The sequence below is a fragment of the Falco naumanni genome, chromosome 11, assembly GCF_017639655.2.
Source record: "Falco naumanni isolate bFalNau1 chromosome 11, bFalNau1.pat, whole genome shotgun sequence".
NCBI classification, from domain to species: domain Eukaryota; kingdom Metazoa; phylum Chordata; class Aves; order Falconiformes; family Falconidae; genus Falco; species Falco naumanni.
The window spans coordinates 24,566,209-24,581,876 of NC_054064.1; the positions used below are offsets into that span (position 1 = coordinate 24,566,209).

General features: G+C 39.2%; 1 protein-coding gene across 4 annotated transcripts in view; it reads right to left on the reverse strand.

Moving 5' to 3' along the window:
• The window catches only part of GPBP1L1 (GC-rich promoter binding protein 1 like 1), a 35,184-nt gene that overhangs the window by 17,528 nt on the left and 1,988 nt on the right, over positions 1–15,668 (reverse strand). For 3 of the 4 annotated variants that reach the window (XM_040609925.1, XM_040609929.1, XM_040609927.1), the window contains exons 2-3: positions 1,269–2,159; positions 279–393 (exon numbers count right to left, since the gene is read on the reverse strand). In XM_040609925.1, coding sequence (XP_040465859.1) covers positions 279–338 — 60 coding nt within the window. In that variant the 5' untranslated portion in view covers positions 339–393; positions 1,269–2,159. Of the gene's footprint in view, positions 1–278; positions 394–1,268; positions 2,160–10,346; positions 10,368–15,668 lie in introns of those variants that run through there. The other variant, XM_040609926.1, reaches the window with a different exon arrangement.

The following is a 15,668-nucleotide window of genomic DNA, read 5'->3' on the forward strand; positions in this document are numbered from 1 at the left end:
TTGAATTGTTTTTATCTCAACCCTCGAGTTTTACATTAATTTATGATTCTCCACCCCATCCCTCTGGAGGGTAGGGGCAGGGAGTGAGCAAGCAGCTGCGTGGTACTTAGTTGCTGGCTGGGGTTAAAACACATCATCACCTTAAGTTTCCAAAAGCCTTCTTTAAAAACACAAAAGTAGTTAAACATTTCACATTCCAGGAAACACCAAGGCATTTATTTTTCTTAATTATTATTATTGTCACAGCTGTAAAAGGAGGTGACCTGTATTAATGTTACCTTGGTTGACTGTGGCGTTGAGAAGTTAAGCCAGGCAGGAACAAAGTCATGCTGCGCCATTTAGGTCCAGTGTCTCCCTTCAATAAAATGAGGCATCAAACCTCATGGCCAGGATCTGTAAATGAAAAGAACATTCCCTGACTGTCATCTTTTCCAAACTGAAATAATACAATTTATTTCCCAAAGCTTGGCCTATATGAACAGGAGGGGAAAAGCACTGTAGTTTTTCATATTACACCCCAGCGTGTTTTTTTTTTTTTCCCCTGCTGACTTTGTTCCTCTGAATAGAACAGGTAAGAACTTAAACATTCCTAGTTACTTCCTGTTTACAATTAACACACCCATGAAATTCATGATAGGATGGGTGTGTAGGTGGCAAGGAAACCAAACAAACAGCATACAAAAGCCATACAATGCACAGATATGTAAAAGCAAGACATGGCAGAATATGGAGTAAGTTCCTTCATCGCTCATGGTGTCATAGTCTACAAAGGGGCGATCACTGCCATGTTTTATTCCAGAGGCCATACATCAAGTACGACCAAACAGGTGATGGATGTTAAGAGACACTGACAGAAGACCAGAGACCTGAAGGACAACTATGTGCCAGCTCCTGCACTCCCAACTTAAAACTGTATCCAGATCCACCAACTTCCATGCATCAGGGAATACCCTATGCTGAAACTGGTTTCATAGTTAAGAAACCAAATGATTAGTAACAGAACACAAACTGGTTGAAGGATCTTAATGGAAGTTTAACTGAAGACCAAGAGAGGTGCCTCACTGAGGAGTCCGAAACGGAAATGTCACGTCATAGCAATTTCCACTGCTCAAAACGATGAAAATTCCATTAGTGCTCTGTATAACTGAGTTCTGCCTTTTTGTGGAAAGTTCTCCAGTTCATCGTCTTGCTTTATTTTTCACCTTTAATTTATCTATGAACAAGTCAACACTACACAAGCAAAGAAATAAGTACATATGATCACTCACCCTGAGTTTGGCCTCTGCAGTCCAATGTCCTCAGTTTCTGTGCTTCACTGACCTTCAGGTTCCTTCCTTCCCCAGTATGCTGTAAGGCCAGCCTTCAGGCAACAGTGCGTCTCGAAGCAGAGCACGAGAGGCCGCACTTCGTGCCAACTGTGCCCTTCACCCCCTCAGCTGCTCATTTTAACCAATCTTTGCACTCTCACTACAAAAAAAGATACCTAAGAAGGTAATTTGTATTTTAAAAAAGCCACGACCACGTTCACCTCATTAAATTTTCTCTGGTCGTGGTAGTAGAGAAGTCAGCCTTTACATTACAAAAAGGTTTGTCAAGTCTGCATGACAACATTCAGAGCAACACCATGGTTAATACTGAATAGATACACTCAAGTCTGCTGGATAATGCATGATCTGCAGCCGATCAACCTAAACACTCTGGAAAAAGGACAATGTTACATAAAAACGTTTGCCCCAAATGCTGAGACCTAAACAAGAAGCATCTGCCCAAGTGCTCTTAAAATATAAACTTCATTTTTATCACATACATCTGCTAAAAAAAGGTATAGTATTTTAAAAAATGAATGCTAGGATATACTCTGATCTTCACGTAACGTGGTTAATGCTCCACAGAGCTAAGCACTACTTGATATAAAGCTCAAAAGCAAGCACAAATGTTTTCCCCGTTTTTCACCATTTACATGCTGAAACATAGGTCACATGAACAAAAAAATGCCAGGTCCAAAAATAATCTCTTCTACTCTATTTTTTTTTTTTAGACTGGGTGCTGCTTTTAAAGGGACACAATTATTCCACAGGAGCTTCTTGTTCTACAGTGGAGAGTTCACTTCTTGGTCATAGTCCTCTTCCATCAAAGAGGTGAGACAGGAACTGTAGTCACTAAAAAACAAACAAAACCCCCATCAGTTCAACAGCATAAACATGACAAAGTATGACTAGAGAGAAGAACGGAAAGAGAAATTGAGCAAATACAGTGCATGTGCCCAAACCTATTCGATCTCTGATCAAAACAAAACCTGAAATAATCTAATAAAGGAAAAGATCCCCGAAAAGGGCATTTTTGCTTTTAAATGATCACTTCCCAGATTTAGTTTACTAAAGGGCAATACAAATAAGCTGAATCAAAATAAAAGGGAAGAGTGGAGAAACTGCACACAGCTGATGAAAGGGATTCCACACTTCATAGCAATTTTAAAATAACGTGCAATTTTAAAATAAGTGCTAAAATAACGAGACTCTAGACCACAAGTAGGCTTGGCCATTCCATGTGCCTCGCCTCCTCTACGCGCCCACATCACTCCTCACCCGCTCCTGTACAGCCAGACTCCCCTCTCAAGAGACTCATGGTGGTAATACATCCCGTATTCCATTTACGCCTCCACAGAAAATATCAACAACAATTAGATTTTCTGCTATGGCCTCTTTTTCCTTGAGCCATCTTACCTAACCAGAAGCAAACAGATAGGTTTACTCCTCCTGAAACATCTGAAAAGTTTTATTACTGTTTTGATGCCATCAGCTGTTTCCCAGGATCCCTTTAGGTGTGCTTTACTATGCCTTTATATTTGAGTTTGTTTTCCTTGTTTGGATATGATTCCATTCTTTGATCAGTTTTGGGTTTTGTTGCACTTGTTATGCCATTCTTTAAGCATGTGGATTTTATTTTATTTTTTAAAGTTTTTAAGACAGTTTTGACAGAGGCTCAAAATAAACACACAGCAGGAACAGTAAAAGAATCACCACCTTTTTATCCTCTGGGTCATTCTCTTTAACAAACCCCCACATTTTCATAAGTTTTTTTTCCTTCCAGGAACTAGATGTGATTATTGTGTAGAGGAGTTTAGAAAGAGGGAAACATGTCTTCACCTAAGCTGTGAGCCATGATCACATTTCTGGAGGCAGAGTAACAACAAGCAGCCTCACAACCCCTACAAACTACCAGCCAAGATGAAGTAAAACACAAGTGGACACAGCCATACACAATACTGACCTGGGAACTTTCTGAGCATCCCACCCTGTACCACAACCTAGTAAGCGCCACACACTGGAAACAACAAAAGCACTAACCTATCACGACCTGTTTTTATATTAAAGGGTAATTTTTCAGTGTGTATAGGGACATGCTGCAACACCTGCTGCAGACAGCCTTCCCATCATGCTGAACTCAGCACAGGTACAGAACTCCTTTAGATGTGACCTTCTGAGGCTGCTACCAAACATTTGAGTAGGAAGTAGAAGATAAAACAGGGACAAAGTCAATGCAGTTGACTATATTTAAACAAGGTTCATTACCTTCTGAATAAATATGCTTTTCAGAACAAACTGTATAGCAATTAAGGCATGTCAAACTATTGACCAAAGTCATATAATTTAAGAAGTTGATTTTATGAACCTTGAAAACAATTCACAGCGATGTGAAAAATGGACCTAACCAGAGCAAAGCCCATGCAAAATTCTCTGAATTTAAGGGCATCTAAATAAATGAACACCACAGAATTACAGTTTTTAAGTAGGAACTAGGTCTGAGTACGCAACAAGAATAAAACCACCGCAGAAGAATAATACCCAGGTTCCACTTCACACAAAATGTTCCCAGTACCTTTGGAATAGGCAATGGAAAAGGAAAGCACATCAACAGTTTGCAAAACTTGTACTGCTGCAAGACATCTTTTTGTATTTTGGTACAATCAAACCCAAGGTGAAACTCTGCAAAACTCCAACCACCAATTAAGAAAAGATGTTGCAGAAGATTCAGGTCTCCTAACCTGCTGTTTTGGTACCACTGGTAGTATCAGTGACCAGGGCAGTTCATTAAGTGCTCCTTAATGATCTAACCGTAGATACTACAGTAGACAGACTACTGCAACTCCTAGACATGACATTTTGGACTGCTGTTGGAAGTCTTGCAAACATTGTGCTTGCACAGTTTGCCTAAATTAGGGTGACCAGAAAACCTTATATTTGTTAAAGAAGCGACCTCCACATCACCTCGAACCTTCTATGAAGTATTTTGATACTTTTGTAACCTTTATTCTGAAACAATCTCACTTGTGCGCGTCACAGTTACTGGGAGGGTCTGCACTGAGGTTGCAGTAAATTAAAGCAAGATGCTTAAACTAATCTCCACCCACTTCCCTGCCGGCAGCGTAGCGAAGGCACACTTCAGACAATAAATTAAAGCCCTATCTTAAGCCCTTCCAAAGTTGTTTTTCCTGACATAAGCAAGGTACTGAGGGCCACATGCCAACACACTACATGCAGACACAGCCTGTAGCTGGCTCCATATTTCAATAGGCATGTATACTGCTTTTCAGCCATCACCTTCTAGTGCACATACTATCCCCAAAAGAACAAGGCATGTGACATGAAAAATGCAATACTTCTTGCTAAAGCAAAAAAACTGCTGTTAGATGAAACGTTGTACGTTATTCTACTACTGAAACCCTTCAGTCTCTAGCATTACCCCATGCATTCTGAATCCTCTCCAGCATTACACCTTCAACTTACCTAAGACCACTTCTGTAACGTACCACACTACTGAAACCAGTAATATCACACAATCGTAATGGGCGAGACCCAAAGTTTCTCAATCGCCTTCTCTGACAACAACCTACAATAAATTCTTAAGAAAAAAAAAAGTGCAAGAACAAGAGGGAATAGCATCCAGGCTTCCAGGATACTTTCTCAGACTTTTAGGCCATAGTCTGTATTACAGTTTATTACCAGTCAGTGCTTCTATGTAAATCCATTGAATTGTTTTGGTTTTAGACACATTTATAAATTTTGCCTCCCAAATGGGAAGGCATACAATTTGCTTGTATTTTGTGTAAAAGTCAATTCACGGCTTTAAAAATGTCAGCCTCAATTCAGCTGGACCTTTTCTTGTGCTAACAAAATGCCCAACCGCATTCTGTTCAGTTTTTCATGATACTCATGCTTTTATACATGACATACGTATTCACCAAGTCATTCCTCTTCCAAGCTAAGTCAGACTTTTTGCAGAAGCTTTCTGAACACCAGTAATCATCCTTATGGCCTTCACCATATCTTTTAAATATAACGTCACCAAAACTGCACAAAGTGTTCAAGATTTAGGAGCATGACCAGTTTATACAGTGGCAAAAATTGTGCAAATTAAGCTTTCTTCCTAATATCTAACACTGGTTGGTGGGTTGTTTTTTTTTTTTTTTTTTTTTTGTTACTACCTAGAACTGAAATGACCTTTGCCAAGTACTCAATAATGAATAGAGTTAAGAGATTCCTCAAAGTACAGGTGGGGTCTGCTTTTCTCTGGTCATGCACATGAAAATGCAAGTGGAACAAACGCTCATGCATTCCCTTAAGGCAAAGTTCCCAGTTCTTCTCATATTGCATTTACAGTTCCGTCAAACTAGTCTCTGGTTCACTATGGAAAACAGCAAGCACAAAGATCAACCCCAGTAGCCACTCCCAATTCCAGGAAAAAGCAAACAAAGTGCTCGTCAATGCAAATGTAATTAATTCCCTCTCTCCATTAAAATGAGGTCAAGTTTGAATTATTTCTGGAAATACAAATCAGAAAAAGAGAAAATAATAATAATAATACCACTGAATGGTATGTTCTGAACAATGACATCTGCATTAATGAGCTTTGGTGAAGAAAAAAAAGGTTGTCTGTCAACTGCCCCGGAATATTCTTTCACTGATCTAGATGAAGTCTTTGGCAAGTAATATTAGTATGTAAAAATTTAAACTCTGTATTAGCACTTTGGTTCCACTTGTTAGAAGTTCTAATTAGCCTGTTTAAAAAAATAATTTCAATTATTAATTTTTACATGTTGCATTAAGTGTTAACTGTAATTTCATAGCAAATTCTTTTCATAAGTTTTTGTAGTTACAAAAGTACTTTTATCGGTTGGTGTTTAAGTTTCATATTTAAATAACCTTCATGTCATTTAACACGGAAGTGGAAGAAATTAATTTATCATAGTGTCAAATAAATTAAAATTGTCAGATGCTCTTTTATATTACCAGATTTCATTGTGTATTTGTCTAAACAAATATTCAAAAATTGGCATGAAAATGGAAGGAATATACAAGTATATTTGATTTAAAGAAGAGAGACAGATGACAGTAAGGAAACATACATAGTCCAGGACAAAATCCCCATTCTCCAATAGACCGTTCATAAGGTGTTCTTGCTGTGTTACAGCTGAACATGGTTGCCCAGTTATTCTAATTCTTCTTTCATTTCTGCTCCTAACATAGACCTGATCAGAGTTAATTTCTAAACCAGAGAATTTCTAAAGTTTTGATTCTCAAGCTGAGCTTTCCAGATACACCTGACAGTGGGAAGCAAGGAGGATTCAATACGTAAATATACTACCCAGAACATAAGACTAGAGAGACAAGCTAAAGATATTCAGTCACCGAGTGATGAAATTACTCACTGGAAATAGATCAAGATGTTTCAAAACTCCTAAGCAAGCACACAGATTAGCCTCAGCAGCAGTGCACTCCTCTTACTTCCTTTCCCACCTCCTCCTGCCTTGGCCCACAGAACTGTAAAAGCCCAATGGGAAGCAAAATCTACCCTGAGTCACAAGATCATCTGCCATGCCAGCACACAACCTCTCTAGGAATACCGGGAACCAGGGCTTCTAACCTTTGCTCACATTTCTTAAACGAACACATTTTACTGGATGCCTGTTCTGCATCGTTGTACCCTGCAAACCTCCTCAGGTCCTTTCAGCCCTGCTGTCTACCTAGAATCCTATTAATTACAGCCACTAATTCAATTGCTGTTCTCCTGCAACAGCAAATCACAAAGAAGTGGAGCTTCCAATGGAAAACCAACATAAAAGTAAACTTTTACCCTTCATTATACATTTATCAATCCAGCTAATAGCAGCTGTAAAAGTCACAAGGACAACATCTCTCTATCCCTGCCACAATTTCAGTTCACTTCAGTGCATTTCTATGTATTACTCTGAATAGAACATGTTTACTTAAAGAAGTAAAGATTTGTTTTTCTAACTGGCCAAGTCAATTGGGATTTCAGTAATATTCCTAAAGATCTGATGTCAGCTGGGTTGCAAAAGCATTCAGAAAAATTAGTGAACAATTTAATGGATGCATAAGGCAGAACAGAATTTACTTTCCTCATCAGTTTTCTTTCTGTGTAGCTCTTTTAAAGTTATTTAATCAAGCAGATATGCCTAAACATACACAATAGACCTTTCCACTTAGCTACTCTTCAGAGTAGCGTGTCATTTAATAGGTGTACGTTAGTTTGTGATAAAGAATTAATACCATATGCATTCACTAAGATATGGCCTCTTTCTAACAACTTTTGATTCATCCAACACATTCACAGAAATAGGGAGTCACTGCCTGGAGCCCAACCTAGGAGTTGTCAAAAGCACCCTAACGATTTTTTAAGGGTATCAAAAAGCCACACATGAAATTTCGTTATCCTGTTTTCCAAAAAAGCAGAACATGGCTTGGTCTTAATATTATTAGAAAAACTTTATTGAATAAGATAATAATATTTGGGTGCACAGCCCTTTAAAATAATGTAATTCTAAATCTCACTCCACCCTTGCATGCATTATTAGGCCTTACTATAAAAGACACAGGTGCAGCATTATTAGTTCAACAGTTGTCATAACAACTGGTGAGCTACATCTTCTCAAGTTGAAATAATTTATTTGCAGTTCACCTACATGAAGCATCTACAAAACAAACTTACTTTCATTTTGCTTTCAGCTTCCATTAATACAATTGTCTAGACACATGTTCAGTCTGCCTACACGACTGAAACATTGCTACCTTTTGAGAGGACAAACGTCGATGTTCCAGAATGGCACGTACAACTGGTAGTGCTCACACACCTGAGGTATTATGCACCAGAATAACTATAATACAGATGTGCCGTCGCTGCTTGTTTCTTTCCATTATGTCACACTGCTTAACTCCCCAAATGGTTACTCTAATATAAAGGACAGTTCTATTAATTAAAAATACCGCAGAAAACATTGTTTAAATTGTATCTCGCTGCTGAAAAAATCTAGCATGTGAAAATGCAAAGCATCACTCACATCAGATTTACCAGAATTATGGAAACATAAGCCCATTAAAACACTAAAAGATGGATTAAAATGTTAATCTTGTACCAACCCAAAATCTTCCCAGATAGAGATATTAAAAGTTTTTGTGAAAATCAGCTATTACTGAAAGATGAACACCTTGTTTTTCAAGTTTAAAGCAAATGAATCTGTCTTGCAGAATCATCAAAACTGTTTTGTGTTCTAGAAACAACACTGCAAATCTATATATTCCAAGATGAAAACATGCCAGAAGCTTGTCCATACAAAAGTTTTTCCAGAGTTAACAGGCTGGGGGTGGGGAAAAAAAAACCATAATAACTGTTACATATCTGACCACTTTTGCAAACCAGATAACCAACTTCAACAAACTGAAAATAGGTTAAGAAAGATCCAGACAGACACATCTATACCCTAAAACTCTTTTCCCTTTTGACAATCCTCCCACTGGCGTCTTGTACAGTACTGCTTCACAAACAGCCTGTCTATTTACCTACTTACTTTCCCCTTCTCTGAGGTCACACTGACTGAATCTTACTGTCAAAAAAATTTCTGGAACAAGTATATGCACCCACACAGCCACACACCTTGCAAAGCCCTAACAGCCCAGTGTTGTGAATACAGAGGTGTAGAATGCAGTGGGAGACGATTTTTTTTTTCTTTCTTTCTAACAGCAATCAAAGATACAAGGGCATACAAGAGTAACAGAACCAAACCACAGAAAAAAGTGACGGCTAGAACCGTGATGTAGTTTAGATTCTTCATCAAACAAGAAAACGCTATTGACAAAACCATCACCTTTAGCAATGCTATTGATTGACGGATGCCTGCCCTTCCAGCCCCAGTTGATCAAGGTTCCTGCCAGCAAGGCTACCACCACATCACTACTGGGTCAACAGTATTGGGTGCATTGAGGAGATCACAGAACCCAAAGCCAGCAAGCTTGTCTTTGGAAGCAAGCTGTATTTAACACAAAAGCCCAAAGCACATTTTGGAAAAGGCAGCATCTGGGGAACCTGTACAGAAGCCTGTGTAAGATGATAAGTCTGAACGTCAGCCAGCAAGCACAATACATTGCAACTGAGCTGTTCTGGTGGGCTTTGATGAGCTTACTCTCAGTACCAAGATAGGACTGTTTTAAACATGTACAATCTGAAAGACTCGACACCTTACAAGCACAGAATGGGGACAGTACAAACTTTCTAGATACTATGCCCACCAACAATTATTCCTGGATGTTTTATACTCAACAGCCACTGGCAACACTGTCATCCCTTATGCCTCTCTCCTGCGCCACTTAAGATTCCACTTCCCTCTGATGTCTCTTTAACAGCCTCGTACTGTTTATATTAGAGAACTGCGGTATTTATCTGAAATACTAAAACCTGCTCAATGCTCTGCCCTACTGCAGAGAGTAAGGTTCCAGGGACTGTATACACCTCTATTAAACAAGCGTATCTGTTGCCACTACTGATGCAAAATAAAAGCATATTTTAAATAGTATTAGGCTTTAAATTTGAGCAATGTCCTGAACTTTCAACCCACTTTAGCACTGTATGAAATAATGTATTTAAAATCCAGAGAAGGTATTCTGCTAATTTCAGTCAAACCCAAAGGTCTTTTTAGCTCTTGAAGCTAAAAGAAAAAAAATCAAATATCTATTTTGTCACGCACTTTGATCTACAGACCTTTAGAAAGTATCTGAAGTCAAGATAAGGCTCCGTTCTGCCCTGAACCTTACAAAGCACACCACCTTGTCATGGCAGCCTTTAAAGGCACCACTACCCCCCCCGCAGACCTCATGACGGAACGAGTGAAACAGCAGCGAAGAGCCTATCTGTGTGCTCTGCCCAAAGCCTTAGTGAACAAAGTCACTTCCCACTGCTCCATAGCATACACCAGGATAATGTTCCTCATCATACGGAAAGAATTGCAAATATGTAATTACTGGCTTATCCCTGCCACGTACTACCCTGCCTACCTGTCTTCCAGAGACGTAGATGGAGCCTAAGCAGAAGTGAAGTAAGTAGTTCTTCAGTACCTTTAAAAAAATAAAAATATGGCATGGGTGTTTCCCACTAAGAGTATTTTATTACCCAGTATTTTACAAGGGTTACTATTGCTACTATAGCACATCTACATTTAAATATATTCTGTTTGGAGCGGAGAAAAACATATTTCCATTGGAAGGAGCATCAAATGCAGCCAGACTATTTATCAAATATTTGTGTCAAGGCAAGAGAGACTATAAATCACGTACAGGGAAGTACAGATCTGCATTCCAGATGAAGGATAAGATAGTAGAAGGCATGTCACTTGCAGAGGAAACTGAATGGAGAGTCAACAAAATAAACAGAGAAGGATATTCAGAAATAATAGACCGTTCTCCTAAGCAACATTATAGTAATTCTTGCCCTCGATACATTCCCCTAGCCCTGCAAGATCAGTACTAGAAACTGGGGAGGGCGGTACATTCCAGTTACAGGTACTTCCCAGCCAAGACAACAGGCCAAGACTAGGGGACTAATCATACCCTCTCTGCCCCTCCTTTCACTTGGACTATTTCCAAACTATTTTACCTCAAGACCAGGACAGTATGAACAAACTCCACATTTATTTGTCTGGGACTAGGACACAACAAAGACATGTTCACTCAGCACTTTTCACCATGTGTACAACACCTGCATTACAGTTTGTAAAGTTTACATTTTCTGTTATGTTTTTCATTCCACTAGCTTAACATTTTCAGCACTTTCTAATTGAAAAAGTACTATCAAACATCAATGCAAAAAAGACACTGAAGTCACTTCCATTTAAAACAAGTCCTATAAATATAAGTTGCGCAAATAATAAATATTCCATTTGTTTGGTCTTGGCTTCAAAAAAAAAAAAAGGAACAAGTGATCCCTGATCCTGTGATCTGATGATTTGCTGCAGCTGGCAGATATGTCAGTGTTTTGCTGGAGCTCTGTGACCTAATCTGTGAAACTCTTAAGAGATAAAATAAAGCAAGGAGTTATGGACAAGGTGTTGTCCAGCTGGTCTGAGCTTTGTCGTTAGATCTTGCAGAGGATTGTTGTGCTGTTTGGCAGCTACACTGTGCAGGCCAAGAGTTAAACAATGTCATTCTTCTATCCTAGTGCCCTACAATAAACTAGGGAATACTAGGAAAAGACTGGGGGGGGGTGGGCAATCTTCAGAGGTTGCAGTTCCATCCTTTCTGAGATTTAAAAGACTAGCTCTACCCTCTCCCATCAGACACCTTTGAAAATAAATTAAGCAATGCCCTCCTCCACCAACTTGTAGAGTGATCTCCATGCTGCAGACATCCAAAAATTAATCCTAAAATGTCTCAAAAAGTATCAGAAAAATGAGTTTGCTATCAGCAGACTGGATTTCATTATGCAGCTATTCAAACCTCCACTGGAATATGTTTTTGGGAGCTGTAAATCAAAAGAGATTAGCATATCAGCATTCTCCAGTGTATCTCTACGATCTGTTTTGGTTATTCTTATGGCCTGAAAGCCTGTCCCTGCATCTAATGCCTAACGTAAATAAATTCTGCTGCAATTTCAACCCATAACTACTTGCTTTATTCATGATGGATATGGCAAGCTGACAAACTTCTCTTTGCAGATACCTTTTAAGACATCTTTCCTCCACACCCGTACTTCAGTATTCCCTCACTGAAAGGCAACCTTAGCAGGTGGCTTTTTTTTTTTTTTTTTTGGGGGGGGGAGGGGAGGTGTCAGAGGGGAAGTCCCACAGACCACCCTGCATCCCAGCACTGTTTGGCAGCAGAAAAAGGATGTAATAACATATTCTGGGATCAAATATAGTCTTGTTTTTTAAAAACAAACACCCTCCCCCAACCGCTTCAATTTTACTGTTGAAGCTTTTAAGTTCAAAGCACTGATGATGAAAAAACTGATGCGACCCATCTACCAAGCATGACAGCTTGCAGGCAGTGACACGATGTCAGAGCTGGCTCCCAGTTATACCTGCAGGTAACTTTTTAAAGCTGCTTTATAGATCACCTGCTGATGTCTGATGAAACACGAGTTTTATAAAAGCATTCTAGAACTAAACAATCCAATTTTCCCCCTAGTCCGCACTCATGGTTTCTCTCTTTCACAGACTTTGTTATCTTCTTTACAGATCTTGTTATACCCAGCCATAACTTTCCCAAAGTACGACGGTATCACAAACCAGACGAGGTACTTCTAGCTGAAGACCTACCGCTCCTCATCAGAATGGAAAAACTGTTTCGTTACCTCGCTTACAATGCTCTTTTATATGTTCCAGTATGACAAGTGAACGTTCATGACAATGATGCTGCTGACTCATGGTAAGTTAGGAACCATGACCCCTAAATACTCTCCCACAGAACTACTGCCTGGCCAGCTGTCACTTGTCTGCGTAAGGTAATATTCCTAAACACAGTAATTTGAACCTATCAATGCTATTGATTTCAGACCATTTCTTGAATTTGTCAAGATCATAGCATCTGTGTGTTCAGTAAGAATAATACTTCAACATAAAGAAGTAAAAACACTGAAGAGTACACGACCTAGGACAGACTCCCTGATGTGAACACTCTTCCGCTGACCATACCCAAAGTCCTGCCTTTTTCTAGATGTTGTGAAGGGAAGCGCTCCTCAAGTCTGTTCATTGTTCTGGAACTTTTCCCACTCCCACAGGCTCTCAGTTCCCTCAATACTGTAGGACACATTCCATAAAGCCCAGCCAACCTGAAGCCATTGAAGTCGTCATTACCTGTTTCTCTACTTTTAAGTAGAGTTCAAAGTAAAGGAAAGACAGTTTTCCCAAACTAACAGTCAAGATCATAACACATTCAACATTTTCAGGGTGAGAGAGTTCCCTTGCTGAGTTTTTTAAGATTAGCATCAAAGGTCTTTTCAGACCACCTCACGTGAATCCTGATTAATCCCTTGATGATGGATGACGCATTAGAACACAATGGCAAAACACTCCTTTCTGCTGAAAGGCTGGAGACCTGTTGTAATCTTTACCATACAAATTCACCAGCAGCTTTGTGAATACCAGTAATTTATGTGCCTAGAATAATACCATATACCTCCACGGCAGACCCAGTCCTTTATTTACAAGTTAATTGTTCATCACAAACTGAAGATGACAAAATGCCAAGAGAGTGACGATCATTGCCACACACTCCGTATGTTGCAACTATGCTATGAGGGTCACACAGATATGTGGGAAAGCAGTCCCTGCCACACTGCCTCTGTCCCCAGTGCCACTTATTCTTGGCCATACCATTATCCACCCTGACACTTACTAGCTACCTGAGCCTGGAGCAGTTTTATTTTCAGCGTATGTTCTAAGGGAAATTAATCTAAAATTCTTCAATTCTTCCTTTATTGGAAAAAGGGGATTCCTAAAACCAGGGACATGCATTTAAGACAACATTATATACATCCACCCACCCCTTAGCTTATTAACAGCCACCAACATCAGACCATAAAGTTACGATGCTCCTTCCAGGGTGGAGGATAAGACTATGAAAACACTGAACTGTAAGTGACCAAAAGATTCAAGGAGGAGGGGAAAAAAAAAAAAAAAAAAAAAGCAGCATTTTTGTTAAAATGACTGTAAATCCTAGAATTTCAGTAGCTTCTGGTGAACTTTCCAGTGTAGAACAGTCCCCGAGGCATAAGGTCATGCTCAGCAAAATATTTGTTTCTCATTTATTGCAGAAAACCTCAGTAATGTTTGGATACACTGGTTCAAAGAATTTTTGTTAAGCCAGACCTTGGAAGCGCAACTATTTCAGATTAGTCATTTCATGGAACCGCATACACCAACACTTTGCAAATTCTTTTTGCTGTTTAATTGCAGAGAGGTCTAAGAAGCATAAAGTGTTAAAATTCTTCTTCTGACACTTCTGAAGGCCAGCTAGAGAAGGCAGGAACTGCAATAGTTAAGCATGCTTTAATCAAGAAATTCCAGTTTGGAGTGATACAGCCTGATTGCTAAGATGTATGATTAATTTAACCAATATGCTTCCCTTCCCACTTACTTGTCATGTTAATGGCCTCGTCTAACCTAGAATTTTTAGGTCTGCACAGTGTTTGCACATGCATATATGGGGCGGTGGATACATAGCCCCCATCAATCTCTACCTAAATCCTTTCCCAAAAATCTAGATTTATCTTCTGACCATACAGTAACTCATTAAAGTTTGGCACATTTTCACAGGAACATACTAACTTACAGAACACAAGCTAAACAACATCCTGGCATTCGTGAAGTATTCTAAGCAGGACCACGTTTCTGCCAACTTCACTGCTTTTCATCAAATCTGACAAGTAAAGGGAACATGCACTTCAATTACTCTTTACTGAAACCAAAGCCACATACGATTTAGTTAGTATCCTGGTCACTATGTAAGTGGCAGTATAACGTCTACTTACACTGCTGTGTTAGCAGAACAGAATCTAAACCACTCCTGCCTCTACCAATAAATTAACGTAAAACTTAAAAATCTCAAACAAACTTCCCTGCTATACACACTGCACTTCCAACTACAAAATTCAGTAACTATGACTTTCCCTGCCGAAGTTGTAGCAACAGTCATCCCATAGTTTTGTTTTCACAAAGCTGTAAGAAAAAACTGTATCCATGCGAGAGCAGCCAGCGCTTCACTGAAGAGAGGTGCTTTATGTTTTAGCTCTACTGAACACAGTCAGCCTTTTTCCAATCTGCTCATACAAACGAATAAAGCGTGCCCTGAAGTACAGTTCACAACTAAGTCAATACAGCAGCTACACAACTAACTTCAAACATCTTGTAACACTGATATTCAATCTAAAAAAGCTACTTTAACTCTTGAGCCAATAGTTTTTGGTCACTTAGTAAAAGACAAGAACGACATTATCTGACATTGCACACTCCCGACCAAATTCATAGATCCAACCACAGTATTCTTCTGTATTGTATCCCACAGCTCTTGAAACATTTTTTACATTTCATAAAAACACCAGTGAAGATTATTTTTCTGTAGTGACTTACTAACTTAAAACAGGAATTTCAAGAGGCAGCAAAACCACGTGCAAAGCAGTCACATCTGTGAGACAAGTTGACCATACCCTGCAAAATATTCTTAAAGTATTTTTACTACTCAGGAAGCCTGTGCTTCCACTTGATTTGTTATATATCACATCTGCATTCTGCTCCTCTTATTTCTGATACATCCACAGAAAAAACAGGACTTTTTTCTTAAATGCCATCTGTTCCCTGCATATTTTTGCTTTAAGTTCTAATG